Source organism: Syngnathus floridae, chromosome 5 (assembly GCF_059516105.1).
Source record: "Syngnathus floridae isolate MCC-2025c chromosome 5, RoL_Sflo_1.0, whole genome shotgun sequence".
NCBI classification, from domain to species: domain Eukaryota; kingdom Metazoa; phylum Chordata; class Actinopteri; order Syngnathiformes; family Syngnathidae; genus Syngnathus; species Syngnathus floridae.
In genome coordinates, this window is record NC_142417.1 from 8047403 (window position 1) to 8074443 (window position 27041).

At 42.4% G+C, this 27041-nt stretch overlaps 2 protein-coding genes across 5 annotated transcripts in view; one reads left to right on the forward strand and one right to left on the reverse strand.

The window, feature by feature from the left end:
• The window catches only part of LOC148397886 (proprotein convertase subtilisin/kexin type 5-like), a 44893-nt gene extending 22389 nt beyond the window's left edge, over nt 1-22504 (forward strand). The window contains exons 11-37 of one of the 3 annotated variants that reach the window (XM_088375037.1): nt 806-938; nt 4824-5012; nt 5248-5384; nt 5540-5677; nt 5741-5843; nt 6403-6596; nt 7729-7813; nt 9296-9399; nt 9471-9609; nt 9741-9856; nt 14333-14435; nt 14843-14979; nt 15468-15668; nt 15841-15903; nt 16826-16886; nt 16967-17112; nt 17186-17392; nt 17494-17577; nt 17808-17994; nt 18189-18403; nt 18718-18960; nt 19066-19302; nt 19373-19553; nt 20163-20380; nt 21006-21109; nt 21172-21382; nt 21495-22458. In XM_088375037.1, coding sequence (XP_088231163.1) covers nt 806-938; nt 4824-5012; nt 5248-5384; nt 5540-5677; nt 5741-5843; nt 6403-6596; nt 7729-7813; nt 9296-9399; nt 9471-9609; nt 9741-9856; nt 14333-14435; nt 14843-14979; nt 15468-15668; nt 15841-15903; nt 16826-16886; nt 16967-17112; nt 17186-17392; nt 17494-17577; nt 17808-17994; nt 18189-18403; nt 18718-18960; nt 19066-19302; nt 19373-19553; nt 20163-20380; nt 21006-21109; nt 21172-21382; nt 21495-21940 — 4382 coding nt within the window. In that variant the 3' untranslated portion in view covers nt 21941-22458. Of the gene's footprint in view, nt 1-805; nt 939-4823; nt 5013-5247; nt 5385-5539; nt 5678-5740; nt 5844-6402; nt 6597-7728; nt 7814-9295; nt 9400-9470; nt 9610-9740; nt 9857-11549; nt 13293-14332; nt 14436-14842; nt 14980-15467; nt 15669-15840; nt 15904-16825; nt 16887-16966; nt 17113-17185; nt 17393-17493; nt 17578-17807; nt 17995-18188; nt 18404-18717; nt 18961-19065; nt 19303-19372; nt 19554-20162; nt 20381-21005; nt 21110-21171; nt 21383-21494 lie in introns of those variants that run through there. The other 2 variants (XM_088375038.1, XM_088375039.1) reach the window with 2 other exon arrangements.
• Nucleotides 22505-22599: 95 nt separating this feature from the next.
• rfk (riboflavin kinase) lies at nt 22600-26109 on the reverse strand. Of its 2 annotated transcripts, none has more exons than XM_088375044.1 (4): nt 25593-26107; nt 24513-24664; nt 23915-24017; nt 22600-23782 (listed from the first exon to the last, which is right to left on the reverse strand). In XM_088375044.1, exons 1-4 carry the CDS (start codon nt 25900-25902, stop codon nt 23619-23621), a joined length of 729 nt encoding a protein of 242 aa, XP_088231170.1. In that variant the 5' UTR covers nt 25903-26107; the 3' UTR covers nt 22600-23618. The 2 variants fall into 2 exon arrangements, with proteins under 2 accessions (XP_088231170.1, XP_088231171.1); XM_088375045.1 differs by having other exon boundaries at nt 23648-23795; nt 25593-26109.
• Between the last annotated feature and the right edge of the window lie 932 nt (nt 26110-27041).

Consider the following 27041-nt stretch of genomic DNA (forward strand, 5'->3'; position numbering starts at 1 on the left):
CGCTAACCTTGACACATGGAGTCGTCCACCGCTTCTTATAACCTGCTGACACTTATGTCTGCTTTATGTCTGTGAAAAATAGACGCAAGTATGTTTCATTTGAAAAGAAGTACACAATGGTACGATATGCCGTATGGTATCTATATACAGTACCTTGTGTGAGAGACGCCAGGGTCAGTCTAAGTGGGCCAAGTGACTGGGAGAACTATGGAAAGAATTCATATTTGAGACGTTACGTGCCTGAAGTGTTTTTCATATTGCGCTGGCGCTCATATCCTCAGTATGATCCGAACTTTGAACATTTTGTCTTTTATGAACATTTCTTGGCACTCAGCCCTCGTTCCAACTTGTTTCTGGATCAAGTGTGCATCAGCAATGACAGTCTGCATGGAAAATTGGTCATTAATCTAAGCAGGCCACATAATGCACTTGATAGGAATTAAACAAGGGTTCATGGAACAGATTCTGCTTCAACGGTTTTGTCACTACACAAGTTACTCAATAAAGCCTCGTTTCCACCGACACATCTGCTCTGCTCTGCTCTACTCTACATTTAATTATTTAACCACAAACAAAAAAAGTATATATGTAAGTAGTTAACCGCAAACCTGCGGGGATTACTACCTAGTTGTATAATTTTACACTTGATGGGTTGGGCTGTGTCCCTGGAGAAACAGCTACGTATTTACTATATACAAACCATAAAAAGTACTTTTTCTATAATGAGTCCCTTTTGAATGCAACTTTAATGACACAAATGGTGCGTGCGTGTGTTTGTGTGCTTGTGTGTGTCTCTCGATTGCAGTCAGCCACCTGTACGGCTTTGGCCTAATGGATGCAGAGGCCATGGTGAAGGAGGCAGAGCGATGGAAGCAGCTCCCCTCGCAGCATGTTCCACCTCAACACATCTGTGTGGAAAGCGCCGACCGACAAATCAGGTACATGGTCAAAGATGGACAAAAGGTTGCTATTTTGGAAGTGTAGGAATGGATTTACTTGTTTTGAGGATTTTTTTGGGGTGCACTTATTACATTGGAATAGCCAAACCTCAAAGAGGGCAGTTAAGAGAGGGATAGTATAGTATAGTATAGTATAGTATAGTATAGTATAGTATAGTATAGTATAGTATAGTATAGTATAGTATAGTATAGTATAGTATAGTATAGTATAGTATAGTATAGTATAGTATAGTATAGTATAGTATAGTATAGTGGTACTTTGACTTAGGAGTGCTTCTTCTTGCAAGTGCTTCTGATTATTAGCTGCCATCTGGTCTTTTTTTTTGTTGTGAAACAAACTGAGCTACGGCCGAGCTTCCGTTATGCTGCCTCTTGAGTGAAAACACCTTTTTATTTCTTTACATTTTCTCTTGCTATATTTTATTGCGTTAATGTACAACACGGTGCTATTTTTCTCTATTAAAAACACATAAGACATTTTGCCATTTGGTCTGGAACAGATTAATGCCATTTTAATTGATCTATTAGTCATGTAAAGTGAGTTATGAAATTGACCACAGAGCATATTATTGTATACAACAGCTTAAAACCTTTCTATTCAGAAAAGTACAACATTAAAAATGTGTCTTCTTTTGGGGAAAGTGAAGGGCACAGACAATCATAACAGTTTGAACAGTATGAATTGTCATCGTTCCAGATGACCTGTACTGCAGTGGTTTACAAAGTAAGAGTACAAAGGTTGTACTGCACTTTGTATGCAGCGGTGGCTCCTTTAAAATGCTCAATAAATGCAGTTGAGTTGAGTAAATGTGTGACTGGAGCCTGGCGACGCTGTTCTACTTTCTCTCCTTGAACTTGTATTTTACGTGTCAACTCTGTACACGCCGTGTCATACCCAAAAATCAGAATTTGGAAAATTCCCGATTTACAGTGGCTCGGATGGAGGCTAAAAATGTTCAAATGTTGCTTCTGTTGTAATTTGAGTTCCTTTCTTTTCTTTCGGAGTTCCTTTCTTCTCTTTTTCTTTCTCTCTCTCTCTTTCTCTCTCTCAATACGATTGTGCAAGCTAGTACATTGATAGGGGCCAAGCATTAGTTATGGCGGGGTGGTTCTCACATAAGAACACACACACATGCGGGCACATGTACACCCACACGGGCACATGCACGCACACACACAATGCAAGGCAGGGCAGGGCTTCAAAGCTTGTTATCCTTGATGCAGCTGGAAGCCCGAGCACTGTTTGGTGCAAGGCTCAACTCGAGCCAAGCGCTAGATTGTGAGGGGCTTGCTGGTTAGCTCCCTCCTCCTCCTCATCATCATCACCATCCTGTCTGTTCTGCTCTGGCGCACTAATCAGCCCATATCAGGTTTATGTAGTTGTACATCGGCCGGCGCCTGGTGTGATGTTGTTGAATAGAAGAGTTGAGTAAGTTACCACTCCAGTGGTTAAAGTGTTCTTTAACAAGGATCTCATACTTTGACAATTTTCCTGGGATCAAATTATAATGTGCCCTATAACACCAATAAAACCTAAACCCTGAATGCTATATGAATTCAACAAGTCTATTTTAATTTTCACATTTTTGAGGAAAACTACATTTGTAATATTATTAGAATAAAGTTGAATTTTTTTTATATGAAATGAAGAGCAAAGATGGATTTCGGCATAAAAAGTCATTAATTTATGGAAATAACATGTTTCCATGACTGCTGTATTACGATACTAAAGTCAAAGTTCAAAGTTAACGAGGATAAGGTGGTACTGTGTTTTTGTCAGCACCATGTTCGCTCATGGCCTTTGGCTGGCCTCTTGGACTGCATTTGCTAACGTCTGTCTGCCGCCATACTACCAAAATGGAGCTTATGTACACGTTTGTATACACAAACGCACTTAACGTTTTTGTCCAGTCAGGCTGCCAGTAATCAGCTGTGTGTCCGCTGGGGGTTCTGTTGTCTGTGTTCCGTCACGGCCCAGCCAGCCAGCCAGCCAGCCAGCAGCATTGCGATATCAGCACGAGACTCCACCGGCTAGCCGCCACTTACGCAACCCTCATTGTTTTCCACACACTTTTTTTTTTTTTTTAACTCACATCAACACATTTTATTTTTTTAACTGGCTCTCCTCTTGCTGCTTCGTTAATTACCTCTATTAACTTGTTTATCCCCTTCCCAGCCTGCTGTCGCCATTAACTGTACAGACAATTCTAGTCTCCATTTTAGTGGCAGGCAATGAATGTATTTTGTACCCGGCGATTTACCTGACTTAATCCACCTTTTAACACCACCACTTTTTCTTCACAACCCGTCAACACTGTATAGGCACTATGCAAGAAATGAATGAAAAGGATTGATTAGTGGTGATTGATGAGACTGGAGGAGCTTTAGAATGAAATTTCACTCCCCTGGCTGTTTTACACTTCAGTCCCCAAAGGTAGTTTCACTTAGTAACAAGAAATGTGGTAGGCTACTCCTATTATATATATATAACCCCAATAAGGGCTCAAGAACCAAAGTCAGCCATTTTTGGGTAATTCTTCTTGATTTTATTTTTTCCAAAGACATACTTGAGTGGTTCAAACGATTTTGTCTGATTGCTACAACAAACAACAGTTAGTATGATTGTTTAAATAAAAACATAATGTTGGGCATTCGTTTGAACCAAGCATGTCCTCTTACGACAGAAACTTTGAAGGAAGCAGGAAATCACATTGGAAATTGAGTCTTGCGAGCCAATCTGGAGGCTGAGAATCCGGCAATCGAGGACTACCAGTACATGTGTTGAAGTCATTAATCGCAACAATCATATGAACATCTGGTATTGTAATGCAATATGTATGTGACAAGCAAAACAGAGCAGGTTCACCCCTTTTTTCTCCCAGACTCTTCCGATGCAAAAGAATCATTTGGTCTTATACTCTGCTAAAATTTTCCTTGGAAATCGCCCTTAGCATTTTTCCCCTCAATGGTAAACATCTGCATTGGCTCGAGTTCCTCAAAAGGAGCTGGTGCTTTCATGGAGGCAGGGAAAAATGGATTACGATAAAGCACATCAGACCATAAGTTAGTGTTTCTTTTTTCCAATAGCCCTGACACACGCACACACACACACACACACACACACACACACACACACACACACACACACACACACACACACGCACACACGCACACACGCACACACGCACACACGCACCCACACCCCAAGTATTTTCCAGCAAGTGTAACTCAGCGGCTTTTCTGTGAAGATATGCTAAATTGGCTCAGCTGTTACTCCGACGCCGACAAGATGGTCTTGATTATCACAGCCTTCCATGAGCGCGTGGACGCCCGCCAAACAGACGTTGGCTTCATGGCCTCTTCTCTGACAGCTTCGCCTCTGACGCTGTTTGACGTGCGATGGAACTGCGCGCCTGCCCAACGTCACATGTTGCAATTAAAATGCGCTCATGCTTCCAAGACACACTTGCAAAAACTGATAGGCATATAAATTGCCCAACTTAAAATTTTCTCGGGATATTACCTTGAAATTTTAAGTTCAACCATTTTTTCCCCATTTAAATTTTAGTCATTCTAACTATAAAATTAATTTTATACAGTGAGCTAAGGTGTTGAAATTGTGTTAATTGATGACAACAAAGCAAGTTTAGTTATAAATATGTCAAGGCCCCACTCAATGCTGGTCAAAATTAGTCGGTCGCTCTGCACAAGCAGAAGTAATCCTTTATTGCAGACTGAAATGAGTCTACCGAGGTGCGCTGACATTCTTCATTATGACATTTCTATAGTTTCTGAAGTCTGTGCCACATTTATTTCTTTTGTACATAAGTATAATCTAACAAGCTAATGATCCTTGTCTTCCAGGACAATCCGCCCGGAGCATGTGGTGCGTTCAGTGTACAAGGCGACAGGCTGCACTGACAACTCCAACCATCACGTGATCTACCTCGAGCATGTGGTGGTACGCATCACCATCACTCACCCTCGCCGGGGAGATCTGTCAATCAACCTGACATCACCATCAGGGACCAAATCTCAGTTGCTGGCCAACAGGTACAGAAGGGTGTTTTGAAGAAAATATCCAGTTCATGAGAATTATTTGTATCAGTATTTAAATGACAAATAACACATTTTATATCAATTAAATCTTTTCATTTGTATGCTCCCTGCTCTTTTTGCATCATCTGCATGTGAAAGCAACAGGTGGCACTATGAGATAGGGGACAATTTAGCCAATCACAAAACTGAAGAAAGTAATTTACTACCTTTGTGTGTTGTTGACATTCAGGTTGTTTGATCACTCAATGGAGGGCTTTAAAAACTGGGAGTTCATGACCACCCACTGCTGGGGAGAGAAGGCAGCGGGCGACTGGGTGCTGGAGATTTATGATTCGCCGTCCCAGCTGCGCAGCCAAAAAGTGCCTGGTATGAAAACACCGTTGTAGAGGAGACGGGAGAATATTTTACTGTATATTATTAATGCATATGATCTTGCTCATATGTTCCAAATTCTTTTAGCCTTTTCTCGCTTTCTTATCAGCCACTTGTGTACATTAAGATGATTTTTTTTGTGTTGTCAGGCAAGCTAAAGGAGTGGTCCCTGGTTCTGTACGGGACCTCGGTGCACCCGTACTCCTCCCTGCGCAGCATGTCTGTCGAGACCAGATCCACCGACGCCGTGGCCCCCACCGATGAAGAGTTCACCGAGGAGTACAGCGGTAGGTTAACTGTGAATATTCATCATCTTGCATTGCGTTACAATTGGCTGTGTTTCTCGGCAGGTCCTTGTGATTCCGAATGCAATGAGCATGGCTGCGAAGGGCCTGGCCCACATCACTGCATCAACTGCCTGCACTACTTCCTCAAGTTCAAGAACAACACCAGGTCTGAAAACGTACTTGCCTCACTATAATTTGACATTGATTTGATATACTCGATATAAGTAATTGAGGTACGACCTAGGTCACAGAACAAATTCAACTCAGGGCACCTCTACAAGTGTGTGGGTACATTCGTGTCACTTTTGTCCAGTGTGCATATTTCTGCTTTTTTAAGTATCTCGTCTGGATGAAAATGTGAACTAATTGCCATTGTGTCAGCTGGGCTCTGCTCTCATAAAAGACAGCTAAGCGGGAATGAGGGGGATGGCGCGCCGCCCCGTCGTCAGCCTGCTCTAGGGGGGCGCTGCCCTTTTGCACCGCCACAGGGAGCGCTTGATGAGCGCTGATTAGTCGAGGTGTATGTCAGAGAGTGAGTTTGTATAATGTATTTTTTTTTCTCCGCCTGAATGGAAAATTCATCTATACTCGCTATAATGGACTAGATAAGCGGTGGTCCATTTTAGGGAAAAACTACAATTTAAAAAAGAAGAATGTGTGAAAAAGGCTGCTGTCATACTAGTTCTAGTATGAACAAATGTTTCTGTAATGTGACTTTTTTTCAGGATGTGCGTGTCGGAGTGTCCTAGTGGCTTCTTTCGTGATGATAGGAAGCGTTGCAAGAAGTGTTCGTCATTGTGTGAAAGCTGCATGGGCAGCCGTAGCGACCAGTGCACCACCTGCAGACCCGGATTCCACCTCAATGAGGGCTCCCACACGTGCGTGGCTACCTGCGGCGACGCCTTCTACCTCGACCAAGGTAACCTTCGGTTTGATTTTGTCGTGTATAAATTGGCCGGATTTGCCCATATCGAGACAAAACGTGATGCCGAGATAAACGTGGGGTATCGAGATCCAAAGAGGATCACGTAATCATTTGATCCATTTTTTGGTCTGCTGCCGATCCAGCATCCTGGCAACAGCTGGGCCAATTTCCTCATCCAACTTCAATCATAACATTTCCTTGGGCCAAAGATGTTGTCAATACTTTCCCCCCTTTTTCCTTTTGAAACGCTGGCAATGCCGTATGTTGTGTTGCGGTAAATGATTTGCTTTGTCAAGCTGACAACAACCTGAAAGAAATCTTACTGGACCCACATAGTTAGACAAGACCTTGCTTGACAAAGGCTGTTCAAACAGATGTGGCGTTCATTTCAAATGTCCACTGCTGAAATTAATCATTATTTTGTAGTTTCTTCGTGGACACACTTCTTATGCCAGCCAATCATTTTCTGCTCAGCATATCTACAATGAAGTCATACAGCAGAAACTCCGAGGTGTCCTCCAAGTGGACTCCTTAAAATTATGATGATTGTTCAAGCTGTGCCACTTGCCCTAAAACCTTGATGGAAATTGCACAAATGGTACATATTAGTGAAAAGGGCAGTGTGGGCTGTAGAATAGATTGTGTGCTTGAGTCATCTATTGTTTATCCCTGAATATAGTATTATGGTGCATTTTAGAGGCATTTGAAGTGCTTGTTCCATCATTTGTACGAATTTTTTTGCCATATTTTATAACTCAAAAAGTTTAGATGAACTTTCAGGGCAGTTTAATATTCTTGCCCCCACTGTTGGGTTAGCAGAGCAGCTGTAATGTTTTATGAAGGTGTCTTGGAGGAGAGTGAGCGGGAGTCCATGTGTAGTATGACAAAGTACGTCCATGCCGTTTTATTCTTTCCTCGGCTGCGTTCCCATCTCCCCAATGCTGCAGTCGTCGTTGTCTTCGTTCCCCAGCTGTTGAGTCTCTCCGCTTTCCACCCCCCAAATCCCGACCCTTCCTGCTGTTTTGCTCATTTGCTGCTTCCTTCACTCCGCTCATGTCATATTATTTATTTGTGTGTGTGTGTGTCTGTGTGTATCTGTGTGACCTTCTTATCTGGTGTCTTGCAGATTCCAACATTTGCAGGAGATGTCCAGAGAACTGCAAGAAATGCACCACCTCCAATTTCTGCACAGAGTGTAAACAGGGAACCAGGTGAGCTACACTAGCTTAACTATAAAGGAATCAATCCGACAAATTACAATTCCAGCAAAGTTGGGACATTGTGTAATACATCAATATAAAGAGAATACAATTATAAACTTGCACGTTCCAAAAAGAGAGAAAGCTGGCAACAGACGTTCATTTAGCAAGAATCATCTGTACGTTTGTTTTGACAAGCAGCGTTTTGTTTTCATTTAGTTTGAAAGAAAAAAAACAAAAATTCCTCTTATCTCTGTGGAGGTTAATGCTTGTGAAAACTGTTCAAATGTATTCTTATTCATTTGAAGGCCATGCCGCCCAGCCCCGTGTTATTAGGACACCAGGGAGCTGTTTAAAATTGGGAAAAAGCAGCAGCTGGGGTGTCTTTCACCCTATGACCCAGGGCGTATTAAAAGCCACAACAATCCCGGCCGGACCCACACATAAAGCTGAAGCATTTTGTGTTTTGCTCACTTCTTTTGAAAGAGCTCTCATCTCCTAAGCGGTTTAACTACGCGGACTCAGGAACCGTCATTTGTTCAGTTCTCATGCATGCACACTGACGGAAAGTAGCGGTGAAGGGGGCGAAGAGGGGTCCAGACGATTTCTTGGAATTCCCGGCTAATGCAGAGCAGCTGTTTTTCAGCTCAGCACTGCACTGAAAGATGTCCTCACTGTAAACTCACACAGGGCAACGTTTGCTGGACCTGCCTCCAAAGGCAGACCCACGTGATGATCCATTTGAAGCAAATTTAAAGTGGGAAACAGAGCTGTAATTGCAAAGTTAAATGTCACCCGGGCCAGCACAAGCTGTTTTACAAGTTCTCTTAAACTTCCGGGGTTTTTTTTTTTTTTTTTTGGTACACTGCAAATGTTCGTGGGTCAACGTGACCTGCTTGTTCAAAAAAATAAATAGATAAATAACATTGACCGCATGAAATTACTCTCATTAATATATCAAGACAGTACATGCAGGGTAGGCCAGAATTCATGACTCACTTGTTAAGAGTCCTATTTCAAGATATTGTATAGCTGCAGTGTCCCTAAGTCTCCTCTTGAATACAACTAAACACACACACATTAGGAGACACACCCGCGGACCACAGCTCCCAGATTGTTCGACCTTCCGTCCTGTGGCGAACAGCTGTGCGCTAGTATCGAAATAAATACATTTAAAATCAACCCCACAAGTTCATGTACAAAAGAAAAGAAAGACAAAAACAGACAATTATAGTTTTCGTTAGTTCTGTAAAAATAAAATGTAATTTAGGTTAGGTATCGTTTTTAAAATCACTCATTTTATTTTGGTAGCAAAAATGATCTGCACTTTGCAGCAGGCTCTGTCCTGGAACTTTTCTCTTACCTCGCGAATACCGGTAACATGATTTAGAATGCTAACTAAAATGCATTTTGTCCAGAAAACCTGCAGTTAACGAAAAAAGCCCAGCGACGCACCCAATTATGAATGAGCATCTCCTTCTGTTTTGTGTCCAGTTTACAAGGCAACAAATGTCAGATGACGTGTGAGGCGGGTTCCTACTACAATGGCCACCGGAGGACTTGTGAGCCTTGCCACCGTGCTTGCGCCACCTGCGCAGGTAAGGCTCCAAGAGGTGCACCTCAGTGGAAGTTGTAAAAAAAAAAGAAACATCCTGATTTGTTTTTGCAGGCACGGGTATCGAGGCATGCACAAAGTGCGCTGACGACTACCTGCTGGAGGAATGGCGCTGTGTATCCACGTGCAGCAGCGGCTATTACCTGTCCGAGCAGACGGCCGACGGAAGCCAGGTGCAGCGGTCCTGTAAGAAGTGAGTTGGAATCTATAATAGGACTGGATGCTGCAGTATTACACTCTTTGAAGTCAATTAGAGTTGGAGTCCTGGAGCGAAAAGTTTAAAGATGCTATGGTGTCAAATGAGCACGTGTTGGCTGTGGACAGGTGTGACCATAGCTGCTACGAGTGCCTGGGGCCTGGTGAGAGGAACTGCAGCAGCTGCGTCAGCGGTTACAATCTGGAGGTGGGAGCCTGCGTGGTCAGCACCATTTGCAAAGATGGTGAGTTTTCAGCTCTTTTTCCTATGCAAAGCTTCTGCTTGCGCCGTCCAACGGTGCTTAACAAACTCGCTCAAGTGCATGCTTTTAACAGTAAACAGTGGACCCTTGAAACTCCAAGACTCATTTCTAAGATTTTTTTGTACAATTCAAATAGTTTCTCCGTTTTTCATTTGGAGCAAACATCATGTAAATTATAGAGTTCCGATCATAATCAGGTGAAATTCTGAATGGTGTTTGGAGACACATTTTGGGAAATTGACAGTTTGCAAACAGTTTTCTTAATTTTGTCAATTGTTTGTGGACGAAAAGTCACTTTTACATATCAAAATATTAGTTATTTTATTAACGCATGTCCTAATGAATATTCTTTTCTAAGTCTATTAATAATTAATATACAGATTTACTCATTAAAATGTGTCCATATTTTAATTGCCCAGGGTCTTTGGTTTGTAAGAGCTATAGTGATAATGTTTGAATTTGACTTTTTACTTGGTTAGAATGAAGCGAACAGAAACATTTCAAACGATAAAATTTGCATATCTTACCGTTGCGATTCCCTTTTCAGTTTGCTAGCATCGGAGGTTGAGTTTTTTTTTCCTTTTTGTGTAGTTGTAGTTCCGAGGGTCTTCAACTCACAAAACGCTAACATTTAGTTGAAGTGCTAACAGCCATTTTCTGTGGGCAGGGGTATACTAACATCTTGAGTTCCAGGGGTTATCTAGCATCTCCTACAGTGCTTGCGTGCTGACTAATGTAGCCTGCGTCACTGACACGTGTTGTGTATTTATTATTTCAAACACATCATGGTGTGCTCTGTGATGGTGTCAAGACTCATTTTGCATCCCTCAAATATTCTTCATCTATTTATTTCTGCTTCGGACTTCCTTAGTATTCACAGTTCCACCAAGTAGTTCAGTTTTTCTGTGAGTTGTCATTATCAAAAGACACTTTTGGGATGGAAACACAAAGCAAAACTAGGTTAGCTTTACCAAATCAAGGAAAAGTACTTTGGACTGTACCGTTTGGTGGAAGCATGTCTTCACTTTCTCTTGCATGGTGTTTCTTTTAGGCTGTTAACACTCTCCCCTTGCTTTTTTCTTTCTTTTTTAGTTAAAATCAACCTGAGGCTGGTTTTACACAACACTCTCATTTAAAGGATGCTAAATTTGCACCCTTAGGGTCCAATGGCTTGTCACATAAATGATAATGATGGGTGACTTTATGGTGGAAAATAGTTACTGTATATCTTACCCAGCATACATACAGTACACTCGGCTGCAACAATTGTTGAAATGTTTAGTTTGTTGGGGCCCTCAATATAAAACAAGTGAAACGCTGACTGAACGGGAGCCTTAAATGGAAACGTAAGATGTGTCAATCCAGCCTCAGGTCTTGTGTGACTTCTCTCTTGATGATCTTTAAAATATTTGATGCCCAAAGTTGCCAATTTTCTAATTGTGTGACTTTCTTGTTTGTTTGTTTGTTCTCTCCCTCTCTCAAATCTTTTTCTCTCTTCCTCCTCCTGGCATGGATCCAATCACCCCACTGGACCTCAACTTCCCATCTCCTGACCAATCACACTTGGCGGGTGTTTTATTTCTGTGTATTTGTGCACGTGTGTTTGTGTGTGTGTGTGTGCAAATGTGTCCTTTCTATTTTTTCTTCTTTTCTCTCCTTCCTGGTCTGTGGAAAGCAAATGAAGAATCTTGGGCGGAAGGCAGTTTCTGCGTGCTGGTTAAAAAGAACAATCTCTGCCAGAGGAAAGTTCTGCAGCAACTGTGCTGCAGAACATGTTCTCAGAAGGGCTGACGGGCCCACCAGCCAACACCCCCTCGCTCATGCCCCCCCCAACTCATTCACAGTCACATAATTTATAAAGGAGTCTGTGCCTCTTAAAGGGATTGCATGGGAGGAGGTGCAAAGACGGGACTACAACACACCTACCTTTTTTTTTTTTTTGTTGCTCTGTACTCGGATGGTCGGGGTGTACAATGACTGGGAATTTCCTCAACAACAAAAAAGTGCAAACAAAAACAAAAAGTGTCAGTATTTTGTGACCAAAGCATCAATGCCAAAATAATTGAACATTTTTTTTGTTGTAGTGGTTTTTTTGTTGCCAGTGTACCGTACATCGCTAAAACCTGTGAATCTCTGAATGCGTCTGTGTGCATTGTTTCCTCTCCTTTTTTCCAGTGTTAATAATAATAATAATAATGATAATGAACAGATGGAACTAGGAGAGCTTCTGTAAATACAGTGTAATACGTCAAAGAAAACAAATGATAAACATAACAAAGTGAAAATCTTGTCCGTCTGGGCCCACGAGGGAACACATACAAGCAACATACACGCACACTTAAAGAAATGAAGTCGACATGGCGATTATTATTATTATATTTTTTACTTTTAGCAAAATCAACTTCAAAGCTCTGTTTTCACTAGGGCTGGGCATTAAACTGCATTCAATGAAAAAAAGCAATATAAAATGTTGAATGTTCTAAGGTCCAGGCTCCAAGCCAGCGTGTGGAAGGAGCTCAACTTCCAACGTCTGTCGTCACATTTGTCCTTTGGACAGCAAAGTAGCTTAATCCCGAACGCACTTGTGCTTTGTTTTGCCTCCGTCGCTTCCAAGACAATAATTAGGAAATTTATGTAACATTCCAAAAAAACACAATGCAAAACAAATCCACCAAGTGACTGCATATTCCAACGTATATTTACCCTAAAAATATTTAAATTCCTTGTATTTCTTCCTTCCTCATACATTTTTGTTAATTTCCATGGAAAGTTTACAACTTAAAAAATTTGACAACCCCACAACAGTCAGTCCAAATTGATTAGGCCCATCCCTAACGTGATCATATATTCTTTACGTCAAGCCAGGCAGTATTCAAGTCCTCATCCAATCGTCTCGCGGATTGATTGCTTTCCCTGTTCAGCAAAGGATGTGGAATCTGTTACAATTCCCCAAAAAGTTTGTGAAAAATATTCTTCCACCTGCGTCCTTTCCAGTGACACAAATGCAGATGAGAATCCCATTTTAATGAGCACACAATTTGTATTAGCGGTCACAAGATTCCATTTTCTTGTTGCGCAATGGCCGGCGGACGTTCCTGATTGTGGTGCTGGCGTCTAACAAAGAACAGTGTGTGTATGAGTGTGTGTGCGTGTGTCTGTTTACAGTATTAGATTGTTGTCCTGGTTTTTGTTGATTTGTAATAAAGACTGAAATTCCCTTTTGGTTCTGCTTCACATAAAGTTGTCATTGTTTATGATGACTTTAGGCACACAAAACATGCACGCACACACAACCCTGGTATGAAAGCTGTTTTTTTTGTGTACCTGTGACATCTGCAACAATGCATTATTGGTATTCAGAGTCCTAGAATTTTTTTTTTTACATAAATGTTCTTATTAAAATGTTTACTCGACTCCATTTTTTTGTTTTCTGATCATTTTTATGTTGATTTAGTTTGTGTTTGGTGGTAAATAGACACTGTTGACATAATGATCTGCATGCTTTAAAAAGGCTAGAGTAGAGGACAAATGTATGGCTCTTCCTAAAAACAGACACTCAGTATCTCAGTTTTTATTTGCTTGTTGTCAATCATGGATAAGTCATTATAAGTGGCCAAATCTAAATGAGATGTCTTTGAAGGACATTTAAAATGGCAGACTTCCTGTTGTCTTTTTTGCCAGCCATGACTTCTTGAGACTTTTTTGTGGGTCTATTTATGGTACACATTTCACATCACAAACAATGTGAGTTTTTTGAGGAAAGGGTTGGGTGGGTTGACTTGAAAAAAGAAAAAAAAAAGTGGACAAAGACAGTCAAAGTTTCTCTTCCCTAAACTTGTTTCCTCTTTTTTTTTTTTTTTTGCTTATTTTACTTCCTCCGTCTGCCTGGCTGTAGGTCCGAAATGTCTGTACGTATATATACGCACACATGCACGCACACATTACTCCATGCATATACAACACACAAGTGAACCAAATGTGTTGTAGAAGTATGCGACATTTATAGGTCAACTGTAATGTAAGATGTAACGAGGAGGAAATGTTTATTTCCTTAATAGGGCTAAACCCACATTTAAATTAATTTTTTAGTCTCAAATTGTTTTAGCGTGTCATTTTTTTGTCTCCAAATTTCAAAAATTACTTTTTTATTTGAGCCGAGGCATTTCTCTGTCACCTCCCTCTTGATTTCTGTTGAGTTTGGTTATTGTTAGATGTTATAGAATGCAGAACAGTGCGCGTGTATGTGTGTGGTTTTGGTCATTTGGAATGTTCAAGCAAAGGTCTTGGGGTAGGCAAAAAAGGAGGAAACAGTTGTCTTTGAGAATAATGCCGTGGACTTAGTGAGGAATGTCAACAGCGCAACATCGAGGGACCTGACTGTGGTGGACAATGAGGCGTAAACCTGTGTGAGTGATGACATAAGGCTCTTTTTTATGCGCTGTGGTGTCCACGTTGCAGGTCAGTACATGGGCGGACATGGCAAGTGTCACCTGTGTGATGCCACTTGTCAGGAGTGCACGGGGCCTGAGAGGGAGGACTGCACCAGCTGCCCCTCCTCGCGGTGAGAGACCACCCCGATACAAGCAATACAAGAATTTGTTTTAGCTTTTCTCGAAGGATCTTTCCAATATTTTTGGAATCACACACTTACAGCCCAAGCCATAGTCTGCAGAGAACTTCCACAGCATCATTGTTCAAAGGTGTCAGTTAGGAGAAGGGTATAAAAGAATTCCCAAAGGATTTTATATATACTATGGAAACCAGAGACGTGCTGGTCAAGGTGGATAGAATTATGAACAGTTTCAAATACCAGTCAGTGTTAATATAAAACTATCAAAAAAAGCCCGATAGAACAGCTGAACTTGAGTTTGAATGTGATTGGTTAATTCATAGCATTGTTAGATTCCATCTTTATTGAAATAAATTCTCTTGTCATTGTTGAGTTTCAATTTGCATTGTTCCACGCAGGCTTTTCGATGAGGGCGCTTGTGTGATCCGCTGCCAAAGGGGGCGCTACGCTACGGGCAGAGAGTGTCACAGGTGCCACTACACCTGCCATGAATGCACTGGCGGGGGCCCTCACAACTGCACTAGCTGTGACACAGGTACAAACTCAGCCCTCAAAAAGACTGTTATTGCCTTATTTAGACATTGTTTGATGACATCAGCTGTATGATAAAGCCCTTCATTCATTTAGTACTAAATTACATTATTTTTTTTTAAGTGTTATCTGACCTTGAATAAGAATGGGGGGGAGGGGGGTGTCCTCAAACACCTGCCCAGTTTTACATGTCGTGACGCCAGTAGAAAACCTTTTCATTAAGCATTTTTTGGGAGGGCGTGTTGCTCCCAAACGACATCTTGGACTTGAGTTGTCAAATCCAGGTCCAGAAAGTAAAAATCCTTTAGCCACTGGTGCTTCTACTCAACCGGCAGGTAAAGAGCTGCCGGAAACTAGTTAATTTGTTTACCTGCCGGCTCATTTACTTGCAACACACAGAAACACTTGTCTATTCAATGCTGCAGTTTTATGCTCCACTCTTAGCTTTTGTGCAGTATCAACTTAGTTGCTTCCTTGTCTCACCCCCTCCAGATATGTTCGATGTGTCCCGCTACCTGTTTGAGAAGGAATGTCGAGACGTCTGCCCCGAGGGCTTCTTCCATTCTGAGCGCAAACGCTGCGAGCCGTGTGCATCCGACTGTCTTGTGTGCACGTCGGCCAGCCGCTGCCTCGGCTGCAGCCCAGGACACAAACTAAAACAGGGACAATGTTTTCCACTGGAGTGCAGCACAGGTGAATGGTCCAACTCTAAAATCTCACATTTAGGCCCCTCATGAAGGATGGTGTCTGCGATCGTATTTTTAGAGCCTTATATGTGTTGTCATGTAAATCAAATGAGTAAATCAGTTACTGTGCAACAAACATCCTTTCATGTATCAACTGTTTTTCATCTTGTGCTCTTTAGGTGAGCTTGCAGAGGGCGAAGCCTGTCTATCCTGCGACGACGGCTGCAAACAGTGTGAGCACAGTGAGTTCATCAAAAAACAACACACATGCAAACACACACGAACCAAGACACAACCTGAAGGCAGGATTTACGGCTTGTGAGTGCCCCTCTTCCTTTTTCTTCCACGTGTGTGAATGACTGTTTGGCTTGCACACGTAGCAACATGTCTTTGCATTCATTTTTCACTTTGTGTGTAAGGGGGTAGGATCGAACAATCGTTCATATACGGTTGATATGGGCCTTGGGCTGCATATTGCCCAAACCACCTTTAAAGACACGCCATTTGATGAATTTAAATTTGTTTAAAAATTGTCTCTTAGAAAATTTTGTTTTTGTTTTGGTCACTTGAACTTTTTATGTTGTCTTACACTACCCCCACCTGGTGACAAACAGCATAACAATCTGTGAGGCGGGCTTAGAAATCTAGCATGGGAAAAATAAAAATAAAATACATACTGTTTGCTCTGACAAATTTGCGGCATGCAAAATTTTCCAGTTAAATTTGGTTATTTTTTTATTCATGCTGTACATTTTATTTATTTTTTTAGGTTTGTTGGATCTCTTTTAGTTTAAAATGAGTTACATTTTTATTTGTATTCATTTTTTAATTTTTAATGTTTTTATTTTAATTTTCTGTTCAGCATTTTTTATTCCATCCATTTTTAATATAATGACAAACAATTGTCTACGCATTTTTTTTTGGACAATATGATATGATGACAGCCCCAACATAAGTGGGCGTGCACACAATGAGCAACCACATTATCTAATTAGTTTGATTCTACTTAGCATTAGCAGTTCTTTTTCCGTAGAGTTTATAGGTCACAATATTGGATAAGGTTTATCTTGATCTCATTTTTTCACAGAACAAAAAAACTGAAGGGGGGGGGGAATTTTTTCTAGCCACTGTATACAAACATGCTAACCATGGCATTACTCACAGAGGACTCCAGACACCCGGACCAGGGAACAATCTGCCTCAAATGTGAAGACGATTTCTATCAGTAAGTTAAGGAACTTGCTTTGTGTACATTTGATTATGTTACGGTGCAATATGTTTGAATTGTGTGCGTGTGTGTGGCAGGCTTGATTCTGACTGCTACAAGTCTTGCCCTGATGGCACCATTGGTGTCCCCGAAAATATGACATGCGTCCCGTGTGAAGACCGGCGCTGTTCCATTTGCGATGAATCACAGTGCTACTGGTGCCAGCGGGGATTCTACTTATTTGGTAGCACTCCCCACCATTTTCAGAGGCCACTTTCAAAGAAAAGTGTGACAAATGTTTGTGTTTGTGCCTATAGATGGTAGCTGTGTGGAAAAGTGCCAGGGGGGCTTCTTTGTGGATGTGGAGAATCAGGAGTGCGAGGCGTGTCACAGAGCGTGCAAGACGTGCGGCGGGCCGAGGTTTGACGACTGCGACTCGTGCCAGGATGAGCTGGTACTGAAAGATGGCGAGTGTATGCAGGGAACTCAGCTGGGCGTCTGCCCTAGTGGACGCTTCAGGAACGGTAGGACAAACATACGCTGTTATCTGGCACCTTGACTTCTGTGCGCTCCAACAAGTTTTTCAACCCGATGTTATTGTCTTGTTTTGTTGTGTCTGTTTCAGAACAAGGAGAGTGTGAGCTTTGTCAGCGTTCTTGTGAGACCTGCTTTGGTGCACGTAAAGATGAGTGCATCACTTGTCACAAAGGTCTGGCTATATGTTTTGTAAGACTCGATCCGTGCTGTGTGATGTGAATTTTTGTGTGCCCAAGCACACACACAAACTAATTATGACATTTCTCTCATACAGTAGACTGCTGAAATTTTCTCACACATCCTACTTAGGACATTACATGTCATGGTTGTCATTAAAATTCCATGATTAGCATTAACACCAAGGTGTCCATTTAAGTAGTTATTGTTATTCTTTTTTTGTAGGAGCCTTCCTGACGTCTGATCAGACGTGTGTTAGTCGCTGCCCCGTGTCCACATTTGTCAACGTCACGTCCGGGCGCTGCGACGCCTGCACGGAGGGTTGCGTCGCATGTCGCGATGCTGACACGTGCCAGCGGTGTCAAACCGGACTCTATCTGCAACAAGGAGCCTGTGTGCAACAGTGTGACAGGTCAGCTCGCTCATCAACTGCAGTTCATATTGTTTTACTTATGAACTTTGTGTTACAAGCCAATATTTGAGCTGAGGTTTGAGTGAGCTCAAGTGACATGCAATAAAAATGGACTTTTATTCCAATTCATTTCATTGCGGAAAACTGATTTGAGTATAGGTGTCGTTTCCCCTCATACTTATTTTCATTTGCAGAGGTTTCCCCGAGGGTGGTACATGCCGTCCTTGTTCTCCCGAGTGCACGTCCTGCCACACCAGCACTTCCTTTTGTCTTGGCTGCAAGGCCGACTACCTCCTGCTGGAGCACATGTGCGTGCGTAGCTGTCCATCTGGCTACTACAATAAAGATGCGCAGTGTCTCCGCTGTCCTCCCAACTGTAAACACTGCAACCAAGATGGACTCTGCCAGAGTAAGTACACTGGTGGCGGGAGGTAACATTTAGAAGAAGGGAAATTAGTTAGACTTTATTTGTCCCACACCGGGACATTTGTAAAATAAGAGCAATAAATGAATACAAATATTTACGAAAGGAAATCTGTTTTTTGTACTTGACACAACAAATAAAATGTGGCGGGAAAACTAAAAAATGAAAAAACATCAAAACAATAACATTTTGTGCTTTTCAACACTCCAACATGAATAAATTGTGATTGCAGTGTCTCAACCATTTTCCAAGATAATTTAGCCCTACTCTTACGTGTTTATTTGTGTTTTCTTTCCCAGAATGTGCAGATTACTTCTTCCTCCACGCCGACAACTGTGCGGCCGATTGTCCTTCCGGCTATTTCCCGAGCGAACAGCAGCGTGAGTGTGTTCGTTGCCACGCTGACTGCGCCTCGTGCGACGGGCCGGACCACGACGACTGCAACACGTGCCGCAACCCCAAAGCGCGCCGCTACAATGGAGAGTGTCTGCCCCAATGTCCCAGCGACACCTACTACGAGACGACTGATGGCGAGTGCAGAGGTATCAGTGCAATGCATTTGTTTTTTTATGTTGTACTTGGAGAGCCACAAATGATCATTTGAGCAAGCCTGCTCAATGTTGATTATGTTTGCCGTGTGCGTCCAGACTGCGACCGCTCCTGTCTGACGTGTTCGGGCAACGAGCCATCGGCGTGCCTCAGCTGCGGGTCGGAGCACCGCCTGGACGCAAAAGGCCACTGCGTGTGGTACAGCCAGTGCTCCCCGCACACCTACAAGGACGACAAGGGGCAGTGCCGGCCGTGCCACGCCTCCTGCCGCAGCTGCTCCGGTGGCCCCGGCCCGGACCGCTGCCTGGGCTGCGAGCCTCCACGTTTCCTGCTTAGTGAGCGCACGGGGCGCCCTCCTTCCTCGTAAGAATTTTTGAGTTGATTTTTTTTCTTTTTGTTTGTCAGATTCTACCTGCGTGCGTGAGTGTCCAGCCGGTTACTATGGCGATGACAAGGAAGAGCGTACTTGCGAGCGCTGCCACTTGAGTTGCGCCTCGTGTGCCGGACGCCACAGCGTGCAGTGCTTTGCTTGTTCGGCGACATTCTTCAGGCAGGGCATCAGCTGTGTGCAAACCTGCTCGGAGAGGTCAGTAAAATGTTCCCTTGCTATATCAACTTTCCTTTTTTGCGGGCCTTCCACGTCGCTTTTTTGTTTTTGCGGAAGTTGGATTCTTCTACTTAGGCCAAAGCATAAAAGACTCTGGTACCATCTTGATTCGGTTTACTTCATTGGCGTTTTCCATCTGTGTTTTATTTGTTGTTGTCACTTCTTGAACAACTTGAGCGGTGAAAGTGAAAGGATGTTTTTACTTCTTTCCCAATGCAGCTACTAATAAGACAAGATCATCATTATTTCAGTTTTCATCAATTCTCTGGCATTTTTGTTTGGCCACGTGCCGTGTAAATTTTCCCATGTAGAATGAGTGCTGTCGCTCGTTAAATGTCGGAATGCGCTGTTAGCTAATAGTGATTGTTCTAATGTGAGAGTGGTTTGTTTGAATAGTGTTGAATAATACTGTTGAATAGTTGACTTACTAATTATCAATGTTTATGTAACTGTAGATTGTATGACTTGATTTCTTACTTGCTTAATCCAAGTGATGACTCAAACTCACTTGATTCTTGCCAGAGTAATTTTGGATTTACCTTGAAAATTAAAAGTTGAGACTTACGAATGTCATTTCTCCTTTTCCAGTCATTTTGGGAACAGCAGCAGCATGGCGTGCGAGCGCTGTGACCCCGCCTGCAGTCGGTGTCGGGGGCCTGCCGACACCGACTGCCTGAGCTGTCGGGACGGCTTCGTCTACATGAGGCAGCAAAGCCGCTGCCTGAAGAATTGCCCGCCAGGCTACTATCATCACAGCTGGACCCACACCTGCCTCAAGTGCCACCCCACGTGCAAGACGTGTACAGGTTTGCGATCCGCTCTTGTGACGATGACTCATCGCAAAAGTTGTTTCCCCCCTCCTCCCCAGTGGGTATTTCCAGAGCTCAGTGCGGTTATGCTTATCAATGGGGATTGAAAGACCTCAACAAATTAGTGTGACACCCATCATTAAATGAATCTCATTGATTCGTCACAAAAAAATCAAATTTTGTCTTTTCTATGCAAAAGCTGTCCTCGATTTAGCCCTTGTAAAGATAACAATGCTCTCTTTTCATTGACATTGCCAGAGAGCTAGTCATTAATAGTTCTGTATAATATTACATAATAATTCATACTTATAACTTTGGGTGATATTGTAAATCATTTATCACAGAGGTATATATTTGGGACATACTGTAAGAAGTCAAAAATAAAAAAAAATGCCTGATATCGTTTGATCATTTGACATGAGGAGGCCATTAAGTCCAGTCCTAACCCATATTCCATTCTGTGTTAATGAGCCATAAATCATTTCCCCTCTTTTGGTGGAGGCGTCATTAATCAGTCACCTCACTGACAATACATATAAGATATTAGTCTTCATTTTAGTGATTCATGTGTGAGTCTATCTAATTGATGACTGTGTGTGTGCGTGCGTGTGTGTGTGTCCAGGCGCTGGCGCTACCTCCTGCCAGTCTTGTTACCATGGGTACCAGCTAATTGGCTCCAGCATTTGTGAATCCCAGTGTCTGATTGGCTCCTATTTAGGCTCCCAGGTATTTGTCTTCTTCATATAATGCGACCTGCATCTTCATCTGAGCTCTATTGTCTGTTCCAGGAGCGGTCATCGGACGTCAATGCGCTCGACTGCCGGCCTTGCGACCGGTCCTGCCTGGGTTGTCGCGGCGCCGGTGCTTGGAACTGCACCGACTGTCCCGCCTCTCAGATCCTGAGCGACGACGGACGCTGCCTGAGCTGCTGCCACGACCAGATGCTGCCCCCTGATCGGCCCATAGACTGGCAGTGCTGCAACTGCCACGCCTCACTGAGTAAGACAAGTGGACCTTTTATTAAGTACACATGTGAAATAGAAGAATTTGTTTAGGGTGAAGCGCCATGACTGTACTAAGCATTGCGAGGTAAAGCAACTTTTCTTTCCAGCCGAGTGCATCCTCGACGTCAACTTTGTGCAGAGAGATGCTGGCGACTTGGACAGAGAAGGCGGAGGTAGGGCCAAACTGGTTACGACTATTTGCGCCCTCCTGATCCTGTCGGTCGGCGCTGGGGTTTTCGTCTTCCTCAGCGCTCACTCCAAGTCGATCGCCAAGGCTGCCGCCAGCAAACCCAAAACTAAAAGTGGCGGCTACCAGAAGCTGGACACCAACCAAGACGCTAAAGATACGACGCAAGTTGTTGCATCCGCCTTTGGGGATTACAGTGACAGAATTGTCAGTGCGGAAGACGAAAATGAGGAAGATGATGAAGACGACATCGTGTACATGGGAAAAGATGGTACCATCTACAAGAAGTTCAAGTACGGCTTTTTGGGCGAGCAGGACGAAGACATTGAGATGGAGTATGATGATGAGAGCTACACCTACACGTGAGCATGCACACGCCAGTGGACATAGCACACATCAGATCTTACACAAAGGAAATTTTAGCTGCGTGTGGGGGGATGAAATTTTACGAGAAAGTATTGTATAAATAGTTGTAGTAATTTGTGAAGTTGCAATTTATGTGAAAAGGTAAATCAATATGATTAATTGGTTACATCTTTATGACTAAATGAAATTACCTTGAAGGCACAATGATCAAAAATATAATTAATCTCACAATTAGTTTTATTGCTGGGTACCAATGTGCAAATGTCTAATGATCATGTATTCTCGAAGCTTTGAAACAACGTGCACTGTACTGGAGGGGGGTAGTTATTATAGTCACTGGCAATGTTTATGAAGAAAACTTTTGATCCCCCCTCTAAAAAATAAATTTAGTGAACATTTATTTCTTGTGAAAAAAAATTGCCTTCACAAAAAAAAGGAGAAAAGGTTTGTGGAAAATATTCTTCCCCCAAAAGGAATATTTACTTGAATATATTTTATAAATGTTACAAAATGTTTAATGTCATTGAAATTAAAATTCCATATACATAATTTCAATGAATTTCCACTTTACAGGCCAGATAAAAATATTTTCTTTAACATAGATTTTCATCTCAATTTTCTAAAGAAAGTTTAACACAAAGAATACACTTTTACACAAGTATAGTATAGCTGTGGATTTATTGGATGACATGATCTGAAAGAAATGGACAGCATTTTAAGTTGAACATTTAATGCGGATGTCATAAGGATAAGTGTGAGCTTTTCCTTTCAGTTGACTTTTATATACAAAATGAATCAAAAACAAAAACACAAGACAGCAAAAGCACAGAATCTGATCAATTTAGCGGCTGATCACAAGATGAATAACATTACATTCACAGGTCATTTACACATATAGATCTTTCATATATATTTTACTTCAGAGCAGTATTTAGACAAGAATGAGTTGCGGGCCAATGCTGAGTAAGTGGACTTTTGAGTTTCCAACAATGTTTCACAATTATGTGCAAAGAAGGAAAGGCTAAACTTGAACTCTGCACTTTTACTTCAACTTATGTAATCGTGATCTTGTGTTATTTTTGCCCCAAATGGTTGAAATGAATAATTATATATAATAATTTTATGCTGATTTTAAAAAATGCGAAGAAAATAATTACGTTTTTCATTGCATTAAGCTGTATCCCACTGAGAGGCAAACGTAAGGGAGTGTGTGTGAGGTGACTGGACATTGATTTTTTTTTTGGTCAATGTTTGTTCAAGTTCGCAAAGATGTTCACCAGACATTTTAATTGGTAAGCAACAGCTTTCCTTGTCAAGAAAAATATTCAAATGTTTGGTGAATGTTTGCGACAGTAAGCAAACTCTGACGAAAAATCAACATTTGTTACCTTCGCAAGAACTCGAAAAAGTTTGTCTTTCAGTGGGACAAGGGCTTAAGTTCATTATTCTGCATAGCATCACCTGACACACACACTAATGCCCCTACCCTGGCTCACTGAATGTGTGTGAGCATGTGCCCATGTATGTACGTACAGTATTTATGCATGTGTGTGTCTGTTTGTCTGTCTGTCTGTCTGTCGGAGACAGAAAGAGAGAAAGTAACGAGAGTCAATACGAAACAATTCAAATGATGAGGTTTCACCCAGGCCTCACCACGGCAACAGTCGTACCAACTCTGTCAGTGTCCGTTGATGAAAGTCTGTGAAGAGGAAGAGGAGGCTGCTGAAGTGGAAGTGGAATGGCTGGTGAAGAAATTGTCCTCCCGCAGCTTGACGTGCTCTGGCCTCTCTAGCTGGACCTTGGCCTCCAAGATGTCGCCGTTAATGGCAGCGATGAGCGCCTCTGACAACACACACTGACATGTTTACATACATGTGCAAGTGGGCATGGGTTGTACAGCTACCATTTTAAAAACTTTTTTTGTTATTTTTTTTGTTTATGCTCTTTGTGTGTCTGTGTGTGTGCTGGCATTACCGAGTGAGTCGTAGCTTCTCTCCGGACGGATGTAACCCACCATGACGACACTGAGAGTCTCGCCGTAGAAATCCTCTTTGAACTGGTGGATCACATGAGTTTCCTGGGGTAAAAGCACACACACGCACACAGTTCTCAAGACATTCCACTCTATCGCCGTGCTAATTGGCTATGTTACGTAGCTCCAGGCCAAGCGTTACGTTAAAATTAATTCCAGCTAACGTTGATGCTCTATTCTACACCCAGAATGTCTTAAATAGAAAAAAAGCAAACATTTTCACAAAGCAGTTGTACAGGATGTAATTTTAAGATAAGACACCCTAATTTTATATATTTTTTGTAACCTAACTAATTTTGGATGAAAATAAAATAGAGCAGTGATTGTTTTTACCGGATGCAAAGTTGCAACAAGCACACCAGCGTCCTTGCACTTCTGCTGCATTTGTTTTTTCAATTGGTAATTCTTTTAGGGAGTGACATCCGCTATTGGCAAATGTATGCTAATCATGGCAGGTCTCGGTCCTTAAGCTTCATTAGACAAACTGTGGTCATTAGGCTAACGATATGGGCAGCTAGTGTCCGTTAATTTAGTACCCACCATGGACTTTTTGGTGTTCTTGTAATACGGGTTCCAGCCGATGCTCATCACCATCTTGTGCACGTCGCCGTTGCCCACACAGGCCCAGCCGTAGTAGATGCCCGTGCTGATGTCAGCGGGCAGATGCTCCACCACACAGTCGGGGAAGTTAGCTAAAATTAACATTGGAGAAAGTCCGATGAGAAAAGCCACAAGACCGGAAATTGAACAAATTAAATGTGCTGAGAACGGTATGAGCAACACACCTAATGGAATAGGAATGTAAGAAATTGCTCAAATAAATAATAAGGTACCAAAAGCGCTGTAAAATACATTCCTGTCGTGTTCCCTCCGAGTTACGTGTCTGTCAAAACGTTACAGAAAAGATTAAAGAACAGATATAAAGATAGCTAAGCCAGACAAACACATACAAATGTGGACTTTGCTCAGAAAACGTTGTGGGTAGTTGTAATCGTGATAACCATCCAGTAGGAATAGTGCCTACAGCCAAACCAAAGCTGTACTGCACCTATCTAAGTCAAGACATACAGTACCCGTTTTGCGTGTCCAACCATGAAAGCAATATCTACACAAGCCAGACAAACAGCCAAAGTGGTGCTTGCGGGCCTGTCAAAAACAGCTCACCGATAATGACATTGTGATTTCCGAGGAAGGCTGCAGAAGCGATTTGAAAATGGAAACACCTCCCAACATTGATAAACGTATTTGTTTGTTTTTTCATCAATCACAATGATTGCGTAAATCATGATCATGTTCAGTGTCCTCACCATCATTATCAGTCTGAAGTACGGACACAAACAAAAACAAACTATTTAAACCTTTGACTGCTTGTTTATTATTTAGTATCACACTGATTATTAATAACGTGATTAATAGTCATTTGAGCAATTTGCTTATTTCGGAAGTGTGTTTCAAACTGGCAGGACTTTTGAATCAATCAGTACCCAAGAAGTATCCGTCAGTTTCATAAAGGTTGGTGACCCCTGCCACAGAAGTCGTGACAGCGAAACCATACAAGCCCAAAACAAAAACATAACAATCGAGCGTGGCCAGTCAAGACCAAAAGATAAGGAGGCGTACCAGTCGGAATTCCCAGTTCTTTGCTTCCTCTCCCGAAGCCTCGAACGACCTCTCCCCGGCAGAAGTACGGCAGGCTCTTCATTCCTTGCGTGGGGTTTGATAACGAGCTGGACTGCGCGGATGACCTCGAACGCCACGAGTCAGGTACAAGTCCAGACAAAGTCCCGACACGGCAAAAACTAGCCGAGGTCGAGCGAATGGCCACTAAAAGAGTTCGAATGTAGTTTGTTATCAAAAGATGGCGAGAATTAATTTGGTTACGGCTGAATGAGACAAGTTCACCGGCTATGCTAGCTAGGGTGGTTAGCATTAGCGCGTAAACACTCAAATAAGAAAAATATAAAATATAATTTCAACCGAAGGTTCCAGTGAGTTCCCGGAGTTAAGACGGTTCTGTTTAGTTAATTCAGCGAGGTCCACTCTGACTGCAAACCTGACGGCAACCACTGCGATTTGAGCGGAGAACCCCGGAACATGTTCACGTCAAACGTTGGTCCGATTTTTTTTTTTTTTTTGTCTTGCGTGTGACGTAAGGAACCCCGTGACCTAGGAAGGTATCACACGGTGCCTTCATGTGATGTAGGAAAAATGATAATCAACCACAACGACAAAAAAATTTGCGATGAGTCAAAGAACCAACTAATTTAACAGTAGATGTTAATAGTCGTAAAACGTTGCCTGGGGGGCATATCAACAACAAATACGTCACACATACAGCCTTAACAAACCTTTCATAGTCGATTGTGGTGCTCAAAGACACAAAAAGTTGACCATGTTGCACTTCTCCAATAGCACCGCAAGAGGCCGCTGCCTGCAAAGATTGTGCAAACCGTTTTATGACCGACCATCCGTCCGTCCGTCCGTCCATCCATCCATCCGTTTTATGAATTATGCATAAATCCAAATAATATAATGACAGCAATTTTGGGATATAACGATAGCAATACATAGACAGCCGTTGAGACGACCTTTCCACACGTTTAAGGTAACATTTCAATTTAATGATGACTTTTATTGTAAGGGAATATTCAAAGATTTGGCTTGAATGTTAAATGATTCAATTAAATTTTTTTCTTCACCTTTCTATAGTTCAAATCACATGAGAGAGGAAATCAGTGCTGGAAGAAAAGACCAGCTAGAAAAAAAGTCCTACACACAATATATTCATGGAAGTGACAGAAGGAAGGGCTGGTCCATCTTGTGGGCTGTACACACACACACACACACACTGAATTCATCCATGAGGGAGCAGAGTTAGTTGCAGCAACACACACACATGAACACGCTAAGAGAAAGTCTGAGCCCCAATTGGTCAGCATCTCTCCACCCCACCGTGGGACTCTCTGTGGGGTCTGCTGCAGCACTCTGCTCCAGGGGCCTGGAAATGCTGGGAGTGAGCCTTTTCCCCCTTATTTCTATTTTTGGCCCAAACATTGGAGGACTTTAGCC

Coding starts and splice junctions, on each gene's coding strand:
- rfk (XM_088375044.1), bottom strand. CDS start 25,902: ATGCTAACCACCCTAGCTAGCATAGCCGGTGAACTTGTCTCATTCAGC. Junction 24,018..24,512: donor AGAACACCAAAAAGTCCATG/GTGGGTACTAAA, acceptor CTTTTACCCCAG/GAAACTCATGTGATCCACCA. Junction 23,783..23,914: donor GAGAAGCTACGACTCACTCG/GTAATGCCAGCA, acceptor GTGTGTTGTCAG/AGGCGCTCATCGCTGCCATT.